The 20,650-nt window shown below is 48.0% G+C and overlaps 1 protein-coding gene across 1 annotated transcript; it reads right to left on the reverse strand.

Moving 5' to 3' along the window:
• Nucleotides 1-13,998: 13,998 nt before the first annotated feature.
• On the reverse strand, nt 13,999-20,650 carry LOC121675545 (retinoic acid-induced protein 3-like). Its single transcript, XM_042051098.1, has 4 exons — nt 20,485-20,650; nt 17,026-17,981; nt 16,010-16,053; nt 13,999-15,311 (listed from the first exon to the last, which is right to left on the reverse strand). The coding sequence occupies exons 2-4, from the start codon at nt 17,948-17,950 to the stop codon at nt 15,219-15,221; spliced, it is 1,062 nt and encodes a 353-aa protein (XP_041907032.1). The 5' UTR covers nt 17,951-17,981; nt 20,485-20,650; the 3' UTR covers nt 13,999-15,218.

The raw sequence follows: 20,650 nt of genomic DNA on the forward strand, positions 1-20,650 counted from the left end.
CAGGGTGGGTGAGTCAGCGAGCAGCTGTGTGATGCTTCATTGCTGGCTGGGGTTAAACCATGACACACCTGCACGCCAATACCTATGTGTGGGAAACCCAGGCTGGAGGGGAAGAAGAACTCCTGTGGAGGTGTAGGAAGGAGAAGGTTGATGCCTTGGTTGTGCTGTCTTGGGGGAGGGCGGTGTGAGGGTGGGTTGGTTGAACGCAGTGTCTTTGGTGCCCCGTACCTCCCGCACTGGCCCTTTGCCCTGGTGGAGGTTGGCAGGGAGACTGATGAGCCCCTTTCAATAGGGCTTATGCCGTGATGGCTGCAGCACAGTTAATCACAGAAGAGGAACTGGAGATTCCTCCCAGCTTCTCCAGCCCTGCCTTGAGACAGACTATGTCTCCTCCCTACGGCAGGGCCCAGGGACCAAAGATCTCCCTGGAAATTCCCTGCCTGACTCTTCTCCCGCTGTGTTGCCATCTGCTTTACACAATACTCTGGTATATGCCTTTGTGGACAGCAATGCTCTTCCTCCGAAGACATCTTTGGCGCTGCTTCCCTGGAGGGGCAAAATCCTGAGGCACAAAGGGCAGCTGAGACTGTTCTGAGCACTCCTTCCTGTCCCAAGGCAGGGAGGGAAACAGAAATTACAATTTTAGGATTTTATGAGATACTGTGTCTTGGGAACCTGGTCTAAAACACCCTCCAGTTGGAAACCTGCCCAGATGATTTCAAAATGGTAAAGGCAGTCCTGTTTTGATCCAAATGGGGTAACAGGGCTTGGAGCAAATAGAGATGGAAAAAATGGGTGCAGGTTCGGGCACACAGGGTGCCCAGGTGTGGTTTTGTTCCTCCCAGGTGTATTTGTTGATCTGCTCGTGTGTTGACCCCTGTGTAGCTTCATGCTGCACCTCTCCCATCTCACCGGGCATGGCAGTGGCACTGCTCACATGTGAGGTAGGCAGTGCCCTGTTCCTCACTTTGCCTCTCAGGTGCAGGCATGGTTTGTATCAGCTTCTAAATGGCTGCACAGGACATCTCTCTGAATCCAGGAATGAAGGCCAGATCTTTAGCCAGGGGAGTCATTTGGCTGGAGACAGCTCTCCACAGAGCTGGTTTGTTAACGGGAAACAGGAGTTCATTTATTTTTCATCATGATGATGCTATTTCTGAATAAGAGAGAAAAATGAGAGTTTATTTCTGAAGCGTATGATTTAGTTTTTGGCCTTTAAAAATTTGTTTATTTTGAATGGAAGCCCAGAATGCACATAATATAGCAAAAGATTGCAGATACAGACAGGGATTTTTGTTTCACCTTTCAAGTTACTCCCACTCCTGGTGCTAAGACAGTAGCATTTGAAAAGGCTCTGGATGTTTTCCCTTTCCTTGGAAAGAAACACACGAAAATAATAATCCTGAAGCAATATGGAAGCACCTGCTTCCCAATAACTGCTGAAAGCAGCAAGGTACAACCAGGCACACCAGGGAGATGAGGAAAATGTCCTGGGAACTGCCACCCGAACAGAGTTTCCCTGTGACTGCAGTTCCTGCTCCAGGGGGATGTAGCAAGGGGTTGAACACGAGCTTGGCAGACAGTTGTGATGTGAAGGTAAGCACAATTGTTTTCTGAAATGTTTGATCCCATAATCCACAAATCCGTTTATCATAAAGAGCCTTTCAAACTGTTGTGACAAACTCTTCTGGACTGAATCCAGCTCCTGAATTATGAGAAGCTAAAAATGGTGTCTATTCCCATGGCTATAGACAGAGAGATGCTACTCAGCAACAAATGCACCACCAAGTGCTTTAAAAATAGCCCCTGTGGAATTATTCAGTGTTTGGGACTTGTCATTTCATAGGGGTAAAAATGGATTCATTTTGGCACAAAATATGCATAATATGTATCCACAGCTTTATAAATAGCACTTATAAAATTATGTGTATAATTTTATCTTAAATTGATGCTGAGCAAAGAGACAAAACAATCAACAAGAACTTAACACAAGTTTTGTTCTTAGATAATTGTAAGACATTTGTCTTAGAAATGCAGGTGTCAAAAGAGACCTTCCTCCCTTCTCCCCTCCCTCCTTTCTTTCTTTAACACAGCTTTAGGGAAAAATCTTGAAATTACTGCCATTATGGCAAATGTGATAGCTACAAGCCAAAGAAGAAGCCTGGCCCAAAGTTGTCAGCCCACACAAATTAATTCCATGGCTTTAGCTATTCTGTAGGAGAGAGGTTTTCAAATGCAGGCCTTTATATCTCCTGGAGATCCAGGTTTTGCAAGTGGAGTCACAAATGTGGTGGAAATTCAGTTGGTGAGATGGTGCTCTTGGACATACCTGGGTCAATAGCTGGAACATAACTGGAATTGACTCTTAAAGGAGCATTTGGGGACCATGCTCTTTGTCCTCCTCTCCTGTTTTTCTGCTTCTTTTCATCTCACTTGCCCTTGCAGTACTCATGCAGGGCCACAGCATTGGTACTGGTGAGTGGGGAGGATAAGGTCTCGTTGGAGGCTCCTGGGCATCTTTCCTTTTCTATGTATGGGCTCTGCTGAAAGGGAGCAGGTAAAAATATGAAGGCTTTGCTGCTGCCCTGCTCCGTGCTTTCCTGTCCACCCTCTACCCTGTAGAGCCTGGCTGCAGGCTGAGGGTCCTTCTTGCTTCTAAAGGTGCTCAGTCACAATCTGTAACAGCCTAAGCCCTAGGAAAGGGTGGAAGATAGGGCTGGGAAAGCAATATCCTGGGAAAACATTTTGCAAAATTGGAGCAATAATGTAGCAGAACAAAATGTGAGGCCTTATAGGCATGGACAACAATTTTGTTAGCGAACAGAACCGGTTTTGTTCACTCACACTTGCACACCTGTACTCAGGTGCAGGATGCCAGCATCCAAGTGGTGGTTTGCTCTGGGTCAGATTGCCACAGCCACCACTGACAGTCCTGAGTGGGGACTGACCGCCAGAGGAGTGACCCGTGGGCTGCTGGGAAGCGCAGGGTGGAGAACTGGACTTGTGTGCAGGAAGATGCCACCCCTATACAATGTCATGCCTCGGAGCTGTGTTTGTGAAGTCTCAGGATATAATGTATGAGCAGACTTGGTTGTCCTGTCCTGATCAGGGGGCATGAGGTAGAATAAAAGTGGGATTTGGCAACTGAGATTTGGGCTCCCCAGAACAGTGCAATGGCACAAGACAGCAACTTCACCAAAATGCTGAGATCCTTCAAATTGTAATGCTTTTCCTTAGAAATCAGCATTTAAAAACCTTTTTTAATGAAATGCATATTTTTTTTATTTGAAAAAACTCTTAGAATAGTACATTTTTAATAAGGTTGGGTTTTTTTTCATATGATTTCACAGAAATCAGTAATATTTTCTGGGAAAAATTACATCCCTCTTACCATTTTACTGAAATTATTAAATGGTTTCTAGGGCAACTTACCAATAGCGTTAAGGTTCACTTTTGTATTTCTTGAGGGGTCAGGGAGGTCTTCATCAGAGAAATCAAGGGATAGACAAAAACGTCAGAACTGTGCTTTGATGTTTTCCCACCTCTTGCTGAAGCAAAAAATATTGCCTGCTAATGTGATGAAAAGGAGTGAGGCTAGCTGGAGATTTATGCCCTCCTGGAGACATGGTGTGTCAGCTCTCCTCCAGGTTCTCTCATGCTATTTCCATGGCAACTCCATATAATGATAACTCCCACAGATTTTCTCCCTTTATCTGTTATTTTGGTCCCAGATAGTGATGGAGTTGAGGCATACGTTTCTTTCACACCATTTGATGCCCATCGACACCAAAGTAAATAATGTCCTCATTCTCCAGGTCTTTAGAAAGCATAGTTAGTTCACAGCCCTTTCAGGGATTCACCTGCAGAGCTGGACGGAGCTGAGACAGGAAAAGCAGTGCTACAGATGCTCAGAGGAATCTGCAAAGGATGAATGCTCACTGTCAGCACAACGTGACAGGATTGCATTCCACTCCTGCTCTTCTTCTCCCCTTGGCCAGGGTAACAGATGGACACTAAGGAGGAGGCCATGGTATAATGGGAGTGATGCCTTTTCCTGGTCTTAAAATCAAGAGTCAAACACGGTTAGAAGGGAAAAAGGGATTTTACCTTGGTATTTATTTTAAGGATCCTTAGGTGCACTACATCCAGGTGGAATGCACCGAAATGCACACCTCAATGCACACCCCCGAAAGATCTGGTATAACATTATAGGTCTTACTAATTAGCATATCTATCAAAGATTCCCCAATGAGAGGCTTGAAGGAGCCCCCCCCCAAGGAACCTTCCCCTGGATGGTTCTATCTTAGTTTACGGAATGTGTTCTGGAGAGGACCTTGGGATCTGGGGCACGCTATCCTCTACCCACGAAGCTTCTAAAATGTTTAGTCTCTCAGCTTGACAAACAAGTCCAAGAATGTAGGCAAAAAGAATACAGAAGTTGTAAAAAGGTATAACAGGGGTATAAAAGAAAAGGCAAAAAATTATCATGGCATCAGGGGGATGGATGATTTGGGTGCAGGGAGCTGCATCTCAGCTGTCCTGCCCAGGGAGACAGGAGGTCATTCTGCCTGATAGTGAGATGCTCCCGTTCCCCCTGCTGTCTGTCCATGATTGCAAATCTAGTCCAGCTCATGAGACAAGGATTGTGAGTTTCAGCCAGGCGTAGCTGCAGCCAGAGAAACCCTTGACCAAGTGCTGCTAACCCATGACTTCCTCCCTCTTATGAAATCTCTGCAGCAAGATGTTGCTGGATGATTCTACACAGCAGAAGTGGCAGGCATGCAGCTTGTTCCTGGAAACTGCGCTTGCTTCATCTAGCTGGTAGGGCAGCACAGGCCAAATATTAGTGCTGGAGTGGAGGATCCACAGAGATCCTGGAGTCCAGCTGCCAGTGTGGGCTGCACCGAGCTTCTATGCTTGGTTTGCAATTCGGTCAGTGACAGGGAGGATAGGACAGTCTGAATGTGAAGACCTATCCCAAGCATCCCCTTACTTCATGCCCTGAGAGCATCCAGGAATTTTGACCCTCCTCATTTCTTCCTATAGAGGCTTCCATTTAAGCAGATGAGCAATGCTAGGTGAGAGGGCATCCTCCTCCAGGAAGGCATCTTAAACCTTATCCTTGATAATAGTGTCCCTTCTGAGTCAGGCTGCTGCTCAGAAGAGCTGTCCTACCTGTTTGGTCCCCTCTGTCCTGTAAACCAGATGTAGGTAAGAGCTTTGCTGGGGCTCAGGCTGTTCTAATAGATGGAGAGGCTACTTAGGCAAGAAGTTATTCAGCTCTCTGCATGTAGAGAGATTTGCAAGGATGGGAGCAAGGATGTCAAGGATCAATGCTCACCTGCTGTGAGACTGGTCACAGCAACTGCACAGAGCAGTGGAAAAGACAGCACTGCACCCACAGGGACCACATCCGATTGCTGTAGTCCCTTGGGATTTGTGCTGCCCACTACCTTGCAGGGGTGAGTCAAGAGGGGACACACAGTCTCCCTGCTCGGCTTCCCACCAATCCACTGAGTCCCTCTTACTTCCACCCTTAAAGAAATTGGGGCAGTTTCAGCTCTGAGATCTTTTGCTGCTTAGCTTCACCTCACAGATACACAATGACGAGAGTTATTCCTCAGGAAATTGGAAAGGAGCCAGAAACTCCATGCTGTGATTAGCCCCTGCTCGCTGGTTGAACAATGTACTTTCTGGGTTGGACTGGTGTCCATCACTGCCAAGGTAACTGTGAGCCACTGGCTCAGCTGTGGACCCAGCCTGTTCGTGTGTGAGATGATGTGTGTTGCAGAAGCTGCTGCTTGTCAGCCTCTGGCTCCCTGCAGTCACCTCTGAGTTAAGGCAGAGGGCTGCAGACATGGGATTACCCAGAAATCACCTCCATTACAGGGAGAGGAAGGAGGGCACAGTATCATAGAGTCATATAGGTTGGAAAAGACCTCCGAGATCATCAAGTCCAGCCTTCGACTGAATGCCACCATGCCCACTAAACCGTATCATGAAATCCCATCTCTACTTGTTTTGTGAACACTTCCAGGCGTGGTGATTCCACCACTCCCTATAGTTTGAGTCCTTGCCTGGAAACAGCCCAGGTTTGACTCTTTTTTCTGAATGACACAGAGCAATTCACCTGGGTATGTGAGTCAGCAATTACCGAGGCATGGTGAAAATTTGACCTTGACCTTCTGCCCTGAATGTAGCAAGTGTCGTTTCCCCATCATGCTAGCATGATGGAAGGATAAGCACGTGGAAGACCTCCTGAAGGACTCTCAGCAAAAGACACATCAAAACCAAACCAGCAGAATTTCTGAATAGCAGATCTAAGGTCACCAATACAAATTGGTGAGCAGCACCTTGTCCACGTGTGTTGTGATGATCCCATCAAACACAAACAATTCCCCATTCTACAGCGTAGGATGGGTTGGGACAGTGGGGTTAAACACAGTAACAAATCTCTGTTAAGAGGGAGGCCACAAAGGCATGTTTCTAAAATCCTTGTATGTTTCCAAGTCCATGGGGCTTTTTTCTTATTTCTTAGGATTATGCTAAGACACATATACCCATAAAAATGATTCCTTACATACTTAGACCTATGGATGTCTCTAAGGTGAGAACTGAGGATTAAAGAAACTTTTTGCCATCGATTGTACCCGCAAGAATTCAACTTTTTTCCCAATATTCTCACTTCAAATGTATCATCATGCTTCTATTAATTTCAATGTGAGCCTTGTATGCACAGTTGGAGGCAGAACATGCCCCTAAAGCTGACTACATTTGAAGAGTGCACTATGAAAGAGAAATCAGGTGAGACACTAGCAAGGGTTTTATCTCTGGGGTCCTGTAAAGGAGCATGCAGCTTCTTTCAGTGTTTCCTTGTTCATTCCATAAAGTTGATTCCACTTTTAGAGAGTATTGTCAGACAATAAAGACAAATGATACTCAAAAAAAGGCAAAACTCATAATGAAACTTGCAGAGAGAGGACTTTTCCCTCCTCCCACCCCACTTGTCCCAGGATTTGGAAAAAAACACTTGTAGCTAGAACCAGGGCTAGACACCTTGGTAAATCTGGCTTTAGAGATCCTGCTGTCGGATGAAAAATGTGATCACCACCAAGAAACCAAGCACTGATTTGGTGTGAACTCACTCGAACTCTATGAATAGCTTAAAAATCGTTCACGGTGTATCTTCGTGCCTTCTGGGTAACTCGGCAGGAACGGCACCGTGTGTGGATGCAGATACCGCAGTGCCCCCGCCTGGCTACTGAAGATCCGATGTCACGGTGAAACAGACGGTTCCAGATCTCGTGTCCTCACACGGGACAGGTTTTTGTTCGGCTTTCAGAGAGTTCACTAAAGTACAGCGGGCAGTAGAGCTGATGTCGTCCTAGGACGGGAGCAGGGTAGCAGAGAGGGCGACAGTGGCACCGCAATGCTGCACGCACTGAGTAGACAGCTCTCAGGTCATGTGAAGCAGTACTACAGCTGACCCCCAGTCCTTCCATCAGCCTGTGCTCTGGAGAACTGAGCATACCTTGACTCAGCACACACATCTTTGCATCAGTGACTCCGTCTGCTTGTGAGGTGATTCGTGCTCAAGAACCGGGCATTTAATCTTGGCCCCGTCGATGTCTCATCTCACACAAATCATTTGCTGATTTTAACCCAAAAGTCTGGATATAACAAAGGAGAACCACAACACAGTCTCAATACACAGTAGTGATGGTGGTGATGGGTGAGGAGGAGAAAGGACAAAGACCTGATACTTCTTTGTGTAATAAATTTGTCCTGTCCACCTTGCCGCCAGATACCACAGGCTTTGACACTGGGGATCTCCTGCCTTTCTGACTGGCATAGTCCCACCTAGGCAAGCCCAGAAACCGGTGGCCTCCACTTGGGAGGCTGGACAGAATGGGGAGCAGAGCTGGTGAGCCATACTCTGCCTCGACAGACAGTCTGCCAGAAGCATCCCCTCTTGCTGCCCACCCCAGCGATTGCCCACCTCTCGCAGCCTTGTGAAGCACCAGGAATCTGCAGTGCAGGGTCTGAGGGCTGACTGATCTTCCTAGACCACAGACACTTCCCCAAAGATGGGCAGCAGCCTCTCCAGGCAGCCATTTCTCTCCAGCAGCTTAAGTGCAGACAGTCAGGAGGAGGCTAGCTGAAATCAAACTAAACTGTGCCTAAAATAAAATTAGTTCAGAGACAAGGTCTTTGTGCTGCTGTATAAAACAAGCAGAACATCACAGTGGAAAAGCTTTCTTTTTTTTTCAGCTGGAAAGTTACAGTTACTTGGGTTTGGGGTTGCTTTATTTTAATTTTTAAATTTTTTTTTTAAATTATTATTGGAACATGCTGAGTCAAAGAAATCATTTCATGGCGGCAAAATTGCAAATTTTACCAAAGCTCGGTGTAAGTAAGGCCATGAAATAACTTCATTATTACTATTGTTGTTGTTATTATTGTGATTGTTGTTGTTGTTATTATTATTATTATTATTATTACTACTCCTGCTGTTACTTGGAAGGGTTGTAGTGCCAAAGCCGTGATGCGGTGCGGTTTCTCCCCGGGCTGGCCTGTGGCCGCAGCCGAGCGCTGCCCCCGCTCCGGACCGGCCCCTCCCGCGCGGCCGCTCCGCGGGACAAGGGCGCCGCCCGGCGGCCGCTGGCGGAACGCCAGGAGGAGCCGCCCGCGGGCTCCCGGCCCTGCCGCGGGCTCCTCTCCTCGCCCCGGCCCTGCCGCGGGCTCCTCTCCTCGCCCCGGCCCTCCTGGAGTTGCCTCCGCTTCCTTTGAGGAACCAGAAACATAAACCCAGCCTCCTCCCTGTTTTCGAGGCTGTTGCTTTCAATCCTGCAAGAGTTAGCGCGGTGGGACGTGGCCCACTGCTCACCCACCCAGGTGGGTGCTGGAGTCATTCTTGGACCCTGCGTGCCCTCATTCATTTCTCCCGTGGCACCAGTCTCGGGTGGCTGGGTTAGGGGCTGAGGACGTGGCAAACAGCCAGTCAGAGAGGGCGGTTCAGCGCTGCTAAAAACAGAGTGCCTGCAGGAATAGCCTGCTTTTTGGGTTATAGGAGTGTCCTGGGATGATCAAGTGACACTGAGCAGTGCCTCAGTGCCTAACTTCTGAGATTCAAACGTGTTTGTTCAGTGTGGTAAAACCAGTGAAGAGATGATTTGCAGGAAAACATAGTTTCTTGCAGCACTGAGCACAGAGTAGTACCAGAGCCCAGGATGCTACTGAGGTCCCTTTATGTCCATGATTAGAGATCTCAGCATTTGATCCTCACTACAGACTGTTTTGAGAGAGAAACAGCAGACAGCAACATATGCTGGAGACACAGCATTCTATTTCAGCTCTTGACTAATTAGTTAGAGAACAAGATGCCCGTTTTGTAAGCCACAGCCTTTGCTTTCTCCTCCAAATGCACCTGTTATCAGTTTGATGGGAGAAACTGCTCAGGCAGGCAGAGCCCTGGCTGTCTCTGGAGATGCAGATAAAATCAGGCTGGTCAGACAGGAGGGCAACTCCTGATCCATGTCTGGCACTTCAGAAAGTCTTTTGCAGAAAATGGCACTCACATCTAGCAGAGTGCTTCATCACCATAGCAAAGGCAAAGCAAACACCAGTTTCCCTAGAAACTGCGTGTGGCAGGGCATGTTGACTTTAAGGGAGGGAAAGCATCCTTAATAGGAAAGTACTGGGTGCAGAAGGGTGAGTGTGCTGCAGGTAGGGAGAGGGGACAAGACAGGTCTCAGCCCCACAGGGACCAAGATGGCTGGAGTGGGGCAGGGACTCCCAGCAGAGACTCTCATGGCCAGTGTCCTTCATTGCTAAGTGCAGTGGCAGAGACTGCCTTGGGGCAGAGGCAGCTGAGCCCCCCTGGCTGGGTGCCCCAGAGCTCCACTGAGTGCAGCTGCTCACCAACAGCTCACCAACCCCAGCCTGGGTGCAGCGACACAGACCAGGTGGTACGCAAGGGCTGGGCTTGCTGCCGCTGAGGCACACCTCCACTTTGCACTCAGAGCCACAGAAAGTAGGCAAATTTGAGCAGGGGCTCTTGGGTTTCCTTCTCCAGAGCTTCCTCCTAGGAGAGGCAGCTGCCACTGCAGCCCTCAGCTGAGTGGCCTTGGGTGCTAGTTCTGGCTCCTGTCAGAAACCACCTTCCTGAGAGAAGCTCAGAACTGTTCAGTCCCTTCTATTTATAACCACACAAGCTCCTCCAGGGCAAAGGGAGTAACTAGTGCTGGGGAAAATGAATCTGAAGAAGGCATTGTCCAGAGATGCACACTTATGGCAATGTACACCAACCACATACCAGGCTGTTTGAGTAAGGGTGAAGTCAGCAAGGTGAGGGAAGTGGTTATTTCCTTTTACTTAGTGCTCGGGCAGCTCTGTCTGGAGTACTGTGTCCAGTTTGGGTCTCTCACTGCTACAGAGCTTGATCAAGGGGAACAAGTCTGGCAGGGGAGCCATTAAGACCATTGGGAGCTGCTTGGACCATGTCACCAGGGGGAAAGACTGAGGGACTTGCTCAGTCATCAGAAGAAAGGCTAAGGGGGATCCAGGTGCTCTTGTCTATTAACTAAATGGATGCTATAGAAAAGATGGGGCCAGACTTCCCTTAGAGGTGCACAGTGAAAAGTCAAAGGATGACAGAGAAGTTGCAGGAAGGGAAATTCTGATTAGACACAGGTTTAAAAAAAATCCCAATGAGAGCGGTGAGACACCAGAACATGGACCCCGAAAAGCTGTGTGATCTCTGCCTTTGGAGACATTCAAAGCTTACCTCAAACTGGTCTAACTTTGAGGTGAGCCTTGTTCAGGGCAGAAGCTGGACTGGACCTCTCCAGAAGTCCCATCTGACCAAAACCTTTGAGTGACTCTGAAGTACTGCTAAACCTATTAAAATGTAGGAAAGAGCTGGAAACAAGAAAGAACTCTGCGGCTTCTCAGAACCACCAGCTCCCTGCATCTTTGTGTGAGCTTACATTTTAAAGGGAGCTTGGGGCAGAATAGAGCAAGAGGCATTCCATGTGTTACCCACACATGACTTTCTCACTGGCAGCTTTTAGATCTCATGTTTGTCTTTAAGAAGCTGCAAAATCAGTCCCTCCCTGGGGAGTGTGTGTGTGTAGGAGCAGAGTGTAAGTGGAAATGTAGGGCAGGCTGAATGCTGTCTCTTGCTCCAGAGCGTTGTTGCCCTTTAGGTGCTGCTCACAGGCTGTAGTGCAGCTGCCGGGGATGGCTGGAGGAGACGGCTCCCAGCTGTTCGCTTTGCCTCTGTCAGGGCCAGGAAAATGGGAGGCATTTCTCTGCTTCAGCTACCTCTGGTTCTGGTTCTGTGTGATGAGACACACTGAAACCTGCAGCATAGGGTTTGTATGGGAGAAGGTGACTGCTGTAATTGGGCACTGGACACACCACCTGCACTGTCAGCCCTGCTGTGAGACTGTCAGTGACCTTTGGCAAAGGAGCAACATGCACCCTTGGACCAAAAGTTGCCACATCCAAGTTGTGGCCCTGTGATTCTGTTCCTTGGGGAGCAGATCTGATTAAAGTGATGCCCTGGCCCTGTGAGCCTGGAGAGAGTGGGCCCAGCTGAGACCCCTGTGCCACAGCAAGGGCTACAGGACTTGTAGGAAGAAGGTGAATCCCTCTCAAAGAAGAATCTTGTTTAGGGACGGTGGCACTGGCACCAGCTGTCAGAAGTGGCAGGGAGCACTTGGGAGGTGACCCCAGCAAGGTTCCTCCCCATCCCAGGTTGTGTCACCACTAGGGTCTGTGCCCCAAAGGTTTATTGCACCCTCCATGTTCACTCCTGGCCAGGCACGTGGAGCCCTACAGCCCTGGCAAGGCCATGGGATGGTAACCCTGAAGGTCCTGGGACCGAACAGTGTTTTTGTCCTTCTTTGCTCTTTTCCCATGACACCCCTGACCTGAAGTTCAGCAGAGTTTATCCTGCCTCCTGATAATCCTGGCTGCTTTCATAATCCAGGTGTGCTCTGTGCCAACCCTTCTCTGGTGTGTACATTTCTGGCTCTCTGCTCTCCTTGAACAGGGAGAGGAGGGACCGGAAACCAGAGGGCCCTGAAGGCAGCGCACCTGCAACCAAGGGAGCCCTGTGCAGGAGAGAGGGCAGGGATGAGCCTTACTGGGTTTACAGGCCTCCCAGTGAGCAGATTTTAAGAAAAAACCGCACAAGGATCAGGTAACCTTCCTGCCTCCTCAACTCACTTGTTCCTTTTGGGTCTAGTCTGTCTGGCCCCACCAGTTTAGGATTTCCCGGGGATGCGTGTGTGTGACTAAGTGGCCGACTGGTTTGGTTTAAGCTCAATTATAAGGAGAGAGGAAACTCCTGCTTTCCCAAAAGGCTCTCCTGAGGTGTGAGAAACCTGCAGCACAGCAGCACCCCTTACCCAGCAGTGCCAAGTTCACAGAAATTCATGTTTATTTTGGCATTTAAATGAGCTCTCACACAAAGCTGCCTTAATATCAAACAAGTGCAAAATAACCCTGGGCAGCTTAGTATTTGTGTCATTACAGAGGTTTAAAAAATTGCTCTAAAAGGCACTGTAAATCTGTGGAAGGAGATTTGCATTCTCTGCCGAGCAGCACGCACAGTAACAACCAAGTAATCAAGAAAATCGCCGTGCCCTGACTCAATGGGAGTGCATATGATGTCTCATCCCTCCTAGTTCTGCTGCCTCTGGGGCCAAGGTGCACTGGGAGGCAGGTTCTGGTCTGTGGCAGTTAGTGAAGGAGTTGGTAAGTGTCTGGGATATGGAGAACATGCCATAAGAGCACACTTCACTCCTATTTCTCCTGTTAGCCTGTTCCTTTGCTCCACCAGACACCACTGAAGCTGAGGAGCTGGCTCTGTTTTAACACATTTTTGAATCATCCTGGGACATACTGTAGCTATCAATGACACCACATCTGCTCAAAAAGCTAGTTTCTTGAAAGTTTGTTACTGTTTCAAGCATATCCCCCCAACCTTCAGTCTGCAAGTCAACAAGTTGCATCACAGCTTCACAAACCCTTTTCCCAGCCTGCTCTCCCATGTTATATTAGCATCCTTGAGTTTTCTCCCTCATCCTCTGTGTTACACCTGTGGACTGCATTGGCGGAGGGAAGAAGAAGAGGGAGGGTTAGGCATCATTTCCACCTCAAATTTACTAGGAAAAGGCAAGTTATCCTGTGATACATTTCAAAGTCAGTCCTTAGGAGGGCTCTTTCTCATGCCAGGGGATTCAGAAGGCTCAGATGTCCTTGTGTTGCCCTTCAGTGCTAGTAGGCAGAGTGGGGAAGACCCCGGCTGACTGATTCAGCACTGAGCCTGAGGAAGTGGTTTACTTGCCAAGAGTATATGAATATCTGGTAGCATAACACACCACGTAAAATCTCATGGGAGAGTATCCTCTAGAAAGGGAAATTATATCCTCATACCATCAGGGGGTTTAAAAATTATCATCATCTTCACTGATATTATTTTGCTTTGCTGTTGTTCCTACTTTCAAATAAAAATATTACATGTATTCAGAACATCAGAAAGACATCTTTTTACAAACTGAATTGCATACCTACAAGCTCCTTTCCTATTCTTGATTATGCAAGTACCCAACAAGAGACAAGCAAATGAATACAGATTTGACACAGCAGATACAGACATGTGCAGTGATGAAAAGTTCACCTCTTTCCTCTGGCATTTGCTTGCTGTGGCTTGGATTTCTATTTCCTCATTTCTTAAGCACTCCTAACACTGGATCAACTTTATTCAAGAAAAGTAGCACAGAGAAAGTACTAACCCTTCTTCTGCACCCTCAAACAGCTGGTCTTTGGTTCACAATGACAGCTCCAAGGAAGCCAGCATCTCTCTGCCATTTTTCCCCAAGTGCAATCTTCCAGCTGGCCCGCTCCAACCCATGGAGAGCTACTGCTGTCACCCCACCAGCCGTTACAGGAATCACATTCCCAAGGAAGAACACCAGTTTCTCATAGTCAGGTGTTTGGGTTTTTATTAATTAAACAGTCCATATACAAAGTACTAAATAAATATACAGCTGTGTCAGAAGCCAGTGTACCATACACACCCAACTTGGAGAGCTCTCTGTAGTTATATATGAAATACCATGGAAAGCTATTTATCAAATGCAAAGCAGGTTACAGAATGATTCAACTCTGCAGACTCATTGCTCATCACCAGGGTGCAGTCCACACACACACACACACACACACACACTTTTGCTCATTCATGCCTGGGAAGAAGGGTGTCCGCCCTCTGTAACCTGGCTGCTTGGGAAATGTTTGTGTTAATGCACAGACACACTCAGGAAGAGGCCAAGATCCAAGGTTCATGGGATTATATCCCACCAGGGTATTGCAAGGAGCCACATGGAAGAGGCTTTGTCTTTGGGGATCCACAGCCTGGAATGGCAGGCACGGGGTGGGAGAGTTTGCAGGGTTGGGCAGGCACCTTGGGGAGCTCAGCTGGGGGAAATGGGTAGGAGTCAGAGCTGGAAAGGAGGCTGTCAGAACATGAATGGGAAAAAGTGTCAGGGTAAATTGGTGTAGCTGGTTTTATGTCTTTAAGTTTTCTTCCCCATTTCCAGCATGGTCCCTAGATGATGAGGAAGGTGTTGGAAGCAAATACGAAGATGAAAAAATGAATTACTCTGTCTCTTCTCCACTGATCTCTGGAGGACAGCCAGGCAGGGCTGGGAGTGGGCACAAAAGTAATAGCAGATAGATAAAGATGCCTCAGTAGTACCTGAGATGTCTTCATGGGTGGGCAGGAGGAAGGAATGTGTAGGGCTGAAGCTCCTGGTCCTTCCTCCTCTCCCATCAGACGAGGGATGCAGGCATCCCCATGAGCTGATTAAAGCAGGTGCTGTCTGGGGCAGAGCCAGCTGATGATCTTCCTGCTTCTCCAGCATTCCTGCTGAAAATAGGCCAGGATGCTCTTCCATCAGAAGGGAGAAGCTCCATTCCATGGGGACACAGAGTGAACAGGGACAGGACAGCCAGGGCTGTGTCTGAAAGCTATGTTTGAAGAATAAGAGGGAGCTACAAGGGTGCCTGTGTCAGGGGAAAGAGGATCTGTCTCCTCTTTTGCTGGTGTGGCTTGACTCTTTCACAGGATCATCTCATTTGTCACCATGTGGCCCATTCCCTGTGCCTCTACTGAGGGGCACTTAGTCTCTTTGCTCACTGTGGAGCTGCTACATGGGGCTTTTCCCACCAGTGTAGTCATGGTATGGGCTTGTCCGGGCCTTGGGGCGAGGGATGGAGAAATCATTCTGGGGTTCAATGGCCTGAAAAGGAAGCACAGAAGTCTTTATGTTTGAAAATTGGACAGAAGTCATAAAACAGGGCTTATAAAGAAAACAAAGGAAGGAAGGGAGAAACAGAGCTGAAGGTTTCCTAAGAATGTGACCAATAAGGCTGTGGAAGAGGATCCTGGTGGAACAAATTAGTGATGGAGACATGTCACCAGAGGACATGTGGGAACATGGTGTGAGCTACTAGACCTGGCTAGGCTGTGGTCTGAAGGAGGACTGGTGAAAGGACAGGTAGACATGCAGACTGCCCACTCTGGACCTGCACTGCAACTTCCAGTGTCTGCTGGTGGGAATACATTCAGGGCATGGGCTGAGGAAATAAGCACACTCTCCTGAGGAAAGGGCACAGTCTGCTGTAGGAATGGTGCTCAAAAAGAGGATCTCTTATGTGGTACCAAATCCCAAAGTACTGAAAACCACAACCTCTTTACCTCAGACCCCTCTTGCCTTCCCATGTCCCCGGACATGTCACAGCTCTTTCCCTCCAGCCACAGGCACCTCCATGACCACATCACAGTATCACTTGGCTCCACGCAAAGCACCTGCCTGCCTTCACAGAGCCTGTTCTAGGTCCATCTGTCTTTGCTCCTTCTCCTTCCCTTCCTTTCAGTGCCTGAACAGTAGCCTGTAGCCTGCATGTGGTGAAACAGGTGACAGTGGCATGAACTTACCTTCATCTGAAAGTTCGAAGCGTATGGGGAGTAGTTGAGGTCTCCTGTGTCACAAGACAAAAGTAGGGAAAAGTTAGTGCATTAGCATCACACAGTAGCTTGGAGATACCACATCAAGGGAAACTCACAGGGTCTGTGGCTACATTAGCAGCTGCTTTTAGACTGGTCTCACAATGCAATGTGCAGGCAGGAATGAGCTAAAATCCACAGGTGGAGGACATTAAATATTTTCTTCTGAAAACAGGAATGAATGGTATTGCAAATAACAGGACACAGGTGGCCTTGGAGTTTAGACACCTCCTGTTGCCTCACAATTACTGTCACTACCACCAGCCAAATCCCTCCCACTTGTATGCACAAGACCCCCTTTGTGGTATTCCCTGGGAGAGCACAGCCTTTCCTGGCTATTGTTTTACAAGCCTGGGGGTCTGACTCCAGGTGACGAACATGACACCAATAGCAAATCCACAGCCAGAGAAATCACATCTCCTACCCATAGACTTGGGAAACCCAAACTAATAGAACATTTTGCTTTGTCCAAATATGCAGAAGACTCATACAGAAAAGAAAGACCTCCTTTCCTCCTTTTTATCCACTCTTACATGGATAAGGGCACCAGATCAGAACTGGAATAAATAACCTCCAAGGTATAACCTAGATAGGCCTGAAGAGCTGATGTGCCAGTAAGAAACAAAAAAATCCTCCTGATTTTTAACATGCACTTCCCAGACATAGCAGGGTCATAAAGAGTTATATTTCAGCCCTGACATGCAGCAAGTCTCTACTCAGTCACTCCTCCTACACACCTTTAGCTTTTGCCTTGGTCCTCACTCATTTCCCTCTTGTCTGGAGATTAATTTTCATGTGCATTTCCAAAGTTTCATCAGTCTGAAACTTTTTCCTAGTCTCTAATTTATCTATCATCTTCATATCTTTTCTTGTAGCTCTCCTAACTGTTTTAGGTCATGAGTGGTGCTTGTGTGCTTGGGGCTGGGGGGACATTCACTTCACCATACCTTGCACAATTTCATCTTGGGTGTAGGCACGGTTGTCCAGTCCAGTTGTCTGCTTTAGGAACTTGGGTTGGCAGAAGTCATTTTCTGGAGGATAGTCCTCTAGCTTCAGAGGAGCAGTGAGGAAACAAATTTCAGGGACAATATACATTATCAGGAAAATCCAGCCATTGGACACCAGAGCAATGGCCACAACAGGATCATCCCAAATTTCTTTCTCTAAAACCGTGTTGCCTTTTATGAGCATAGTGATCCATACTACCCAAATGGCAATGGAGAACAGGACAGTGACAAAGATGTGCGCCCCATGCCTCTTCCAGCTTTTGTATGACCCACAGAATGTGAACATGGAAATCAAGAAGGTCAGAGCCATCAAGAAGAGCACATATATCAGAAGCATGACAAAGTCCTTGTTGGTATTCTCACGAGACATACCCAGAAATTCGTTTCTCTGGTTTACTAACATGGTGACTAAGTACTCAATGCTGATCACAACTTGTACCAGGGCAAAGGAAACAATGAAGAGCAGCAGCACCCGCCAGGAGAAGGGCTTTCTTCCTCTCACTAGCTTGCTGAGGTTGCAGGCATGGGTGAGGAGGCACGAGAAGCAGAGAGCAAAGATGACTCCAAATAGGAAGAAGCGAGTGGGACGAGTCCTGTCATTGAGTTTAATGATGAAGGCAAAAGTGAGACCAAAAACGCCGAGTGTGCCTAAAAGAAAGAAAAAATAGACGGAGATCATGTGCCGCTTGCTGTTGTCTTGGACTTTGCAGATGAGGAAGAAGAGTGAGCAGATGAGGAAAATGGTGATGAGGATGCCTGCTGCAGCCAGCGACTCCAGGACAATCCCCCAGGCCTTCTCCGTGTCACAGAGCAGGTAGTAGTCAGCATCCATGCTGCCGCAGCCTGAGGGAGGCGGCACTGTCATCCTCTCGCCTTCTTGAACCACCTCTGCAAAGCTGTAGAAAAAGAAAAAACACAAGCTGTCAAGTCAACCATCTGGGTACTGTCAGCAGTGGGGAAGGAGAGGCAGGACAGACCTCCATCCCCACCTCACTGGCTAAGGACACCACAGTGCTAAGGACATGGGGCAGTGGGAGCAGAGTCGTCTCATTGTTTGGCCTTGGCTCTCCATCAAGGGCAAGCCAAGCCCCTCAGGAGGAGGTAATTCACCTTGCATGTCCTCTGCACTGTGCCTAATGTTGTGCAATGTTTTAGGAGAGTGGGGAGCAGGGAGAAGGTGAGGTGCTTCAGCAGGCATTTGCTTGGTGCCCTGCAGTGCAGAGACTGAGCTGCCTTGTCACTTCTGTGATACAAGAGCAGCTGTTAGTCATAATACAGTTGACGCTCTTTTGACAAGTTCAAACAACAACAGTACCTTGTACCAGGGAGATTCAGAGATGAACGAACAGTGCAGAACAGGAAACTCATTGTTCTGTTTGCTTTCTCCCTTCTACATTCTCTGAAGCACTTCTGGCTTTGATTTACTGTTACGAACGAAGGGGGAACTTTAATACCTTTTACCTTGCAGGTAACTAACCTGGATGCCTCCAGCACAGCTCTTCTCACTCCAAATTCAACAACAAATTCAGGCCACCAACCACTAGCCCTAAACTCATATTCCTCCTTCTTCATGGCAGTGTAGCAATAAGGAGTGTCTCAAAGACCTCAGTCTCCTCCCCAAGATACTGCCTTGCACTGACTAGAGGCCTGACATGTCAGAGCTAATGCTGTTCATTGCATGAGAAGTAACCACTAAATTATTGCATGAGGAGTCCCCAAGTCAATGATGTCAAGGTCTCTAATGCATTCCTGCTGTCTCATCATAAGGATTTCAGTGCTGTCTGAGCACGCCTGTCTCCCAGGGGTTAAGAGGGCTTACATGGGCTGTTTAGGGAAATTAAATTCCTTACTTTCTTGGGAGCATGAATACTATGGAGAAACCACAGCAGAGGGCCATTGGGCACTTCATGGCCCATTATGCAGGCACCGAGTGAGTTTAGATCCTAGGGGCCGATACCAAATTGCTCAGTTAGGCTTGAGTCTCTAAAATCTATCAAAAGAGGAGTTTAGATACAATATGACAATGAAACATGGGCAAACCTGTCCTTAATAGTGACCCACACTGGAAAACCAGGAGCTTTCTAATAGATACAGAAAAAATTAACCTTGCAAAATTTAGACTTTAGTGCTCACTATGCCATTTGCCTTGATTTTCCTGTGCCAGAACAACATACTGCACTTATGAATTTGGTTCTCAAACCCTTCCAGCAGATCTTAGTGAGTGCAGATTGTGTTTTTAGTAAATGGCAATTGATCTAATCAAGGGATGAACAAAGGGGGAAAATATCACTGACCCACTCTCAGCCCCACATATGCTTCAATGGGACTTGCTTAGAACTAAACTGGGGAAGAATTTTTCAGCTTCTAACCTCACTGTGTAAAAGATGTGCAGCTCTTCAAAAGGCTGGCTACAATAAAATGCAAATTATTCAAATATGCAGGAACTTTGGACTCCCATTGAGAGAATGGAATAAGTGGATAACACATGCAGGGGTTTTCACAATCATTGTATACAAAATTTTGGGGATTTATGACCTCTTGCAGAGATAGCTGAGTTATCTGGACATTTGTAAGCAATAAACAATCAACCTTTCTGAAAATCTAGAGAGAAAAGTCTAAAATTTTATCCACAGACATTTACTGTTGATTAGATTAGCTTATCTGTTCACAGCTCTGGCAGATACAGACTGGTGCTCGCTGTTGAGGCACGCGAAGAGAGCCCAGAGAACCAGCGTGAGAGACCTCATGACAGCACGGAGCACACCCACAGCTTTGGGTCCTGACTGGTGCTGACTGCAAGTGGTGCTTGCCACAGCCAGCCACCACGGCCAGTGGAACAAATGGGATGGAAATAACCTTCCTGACTTGGAGAACTGGGTCACTTGCAACCACTTTTGCTGCCTTTTCTTTTTTTCCAAGGTAGATGTCCCGTGAGGCATCATGAGGCATGAAGAGCTTCTACTCTGTCTCCTGAGTGAGTGTTGCTCCCCAGAAGCTGAGTCTACTCATCCAGCACCTACAGAAGTGTTTAGGAATTCCAAGGGGCTCTGCAGTCTGTGCAAGGGAGCCTGTGCTATGGTAGCTTATACAGCACACCCCAAATCACAGCTCTCGCTTGAGCGAGGAGTCTTCTCCCTCCACCCTGACCCTCCTTTCCCACTGATGTTTGTACATAAAATACACCCATTCGCCCACAAATTTCAAACCGCTTCCCGGCAGCGTCTCCCCAGCTCCAGCTGGCAATCCCATCTCAGTCAAGGATGGGAGGCACTCTCAGTTCACTGTGGCACCCATGCCCCTGCTCTCCCACGCCGCAGAGCCATGGTCCTGCACGCCATCCCAACCCAGCTGCAGAAGTCAGGCCCACCCTGGATCCTGTAAAACGTTGCCTTGCGTTACCTTTCTGGGTCCTGCCTGGTGAAGGCAGCAGGGAGGCTCCGTCTAGGAGAGGCACCTTCCCAGCACACCAGTAGCCGGGGCGCCTCCGCTCCCGCAGCCCCGGCCGAGCAGCAGCTCCGCGCTCGCCGCTCCTGGGAGCTTTAACAGCTGGAGGGCTGAGGAGGTG

The sequence above is a fragment of the Corvus kubaryi genome, unplaced genomic scaffold, assembly GCF_017639235.1.
Source record: "Corvus kubaryi isolate FWS band 111438036 unplaced genomic scaffold, C.kubaryi_AGA036_p1.0 74, whole genome shotgun sequence".
Lineage (NCBI taxonomy): Eukaryota > Metazoa > Chordata > Aves > Passeriformes > Corvidae > Corvus > Corvus kubaryi.

Coding starts and splice junctions, on each gene's coding strand:
- LOC121675545 (XM_042051098.1), bottom strand. CDS start 17,950: ATGACAGTGCCGCCTCCCTCAGGCTGCGGCAGCATGGATGCTGACTAC. Junction 16,054..17,025: donor CCAAGATGAAATTGTGCAAG/GTATGGTGAAGT, acceptor CTTGTGACACAG/GAGACCTCAACTACTCCCCA. Junction 15,312..16,009: donor CTTCGAACTTTCAGATGAAG/GTAAGTTCATGC, acceptor CTTCCTTTTCAG/GCCATTGAACCCCAGAATGA.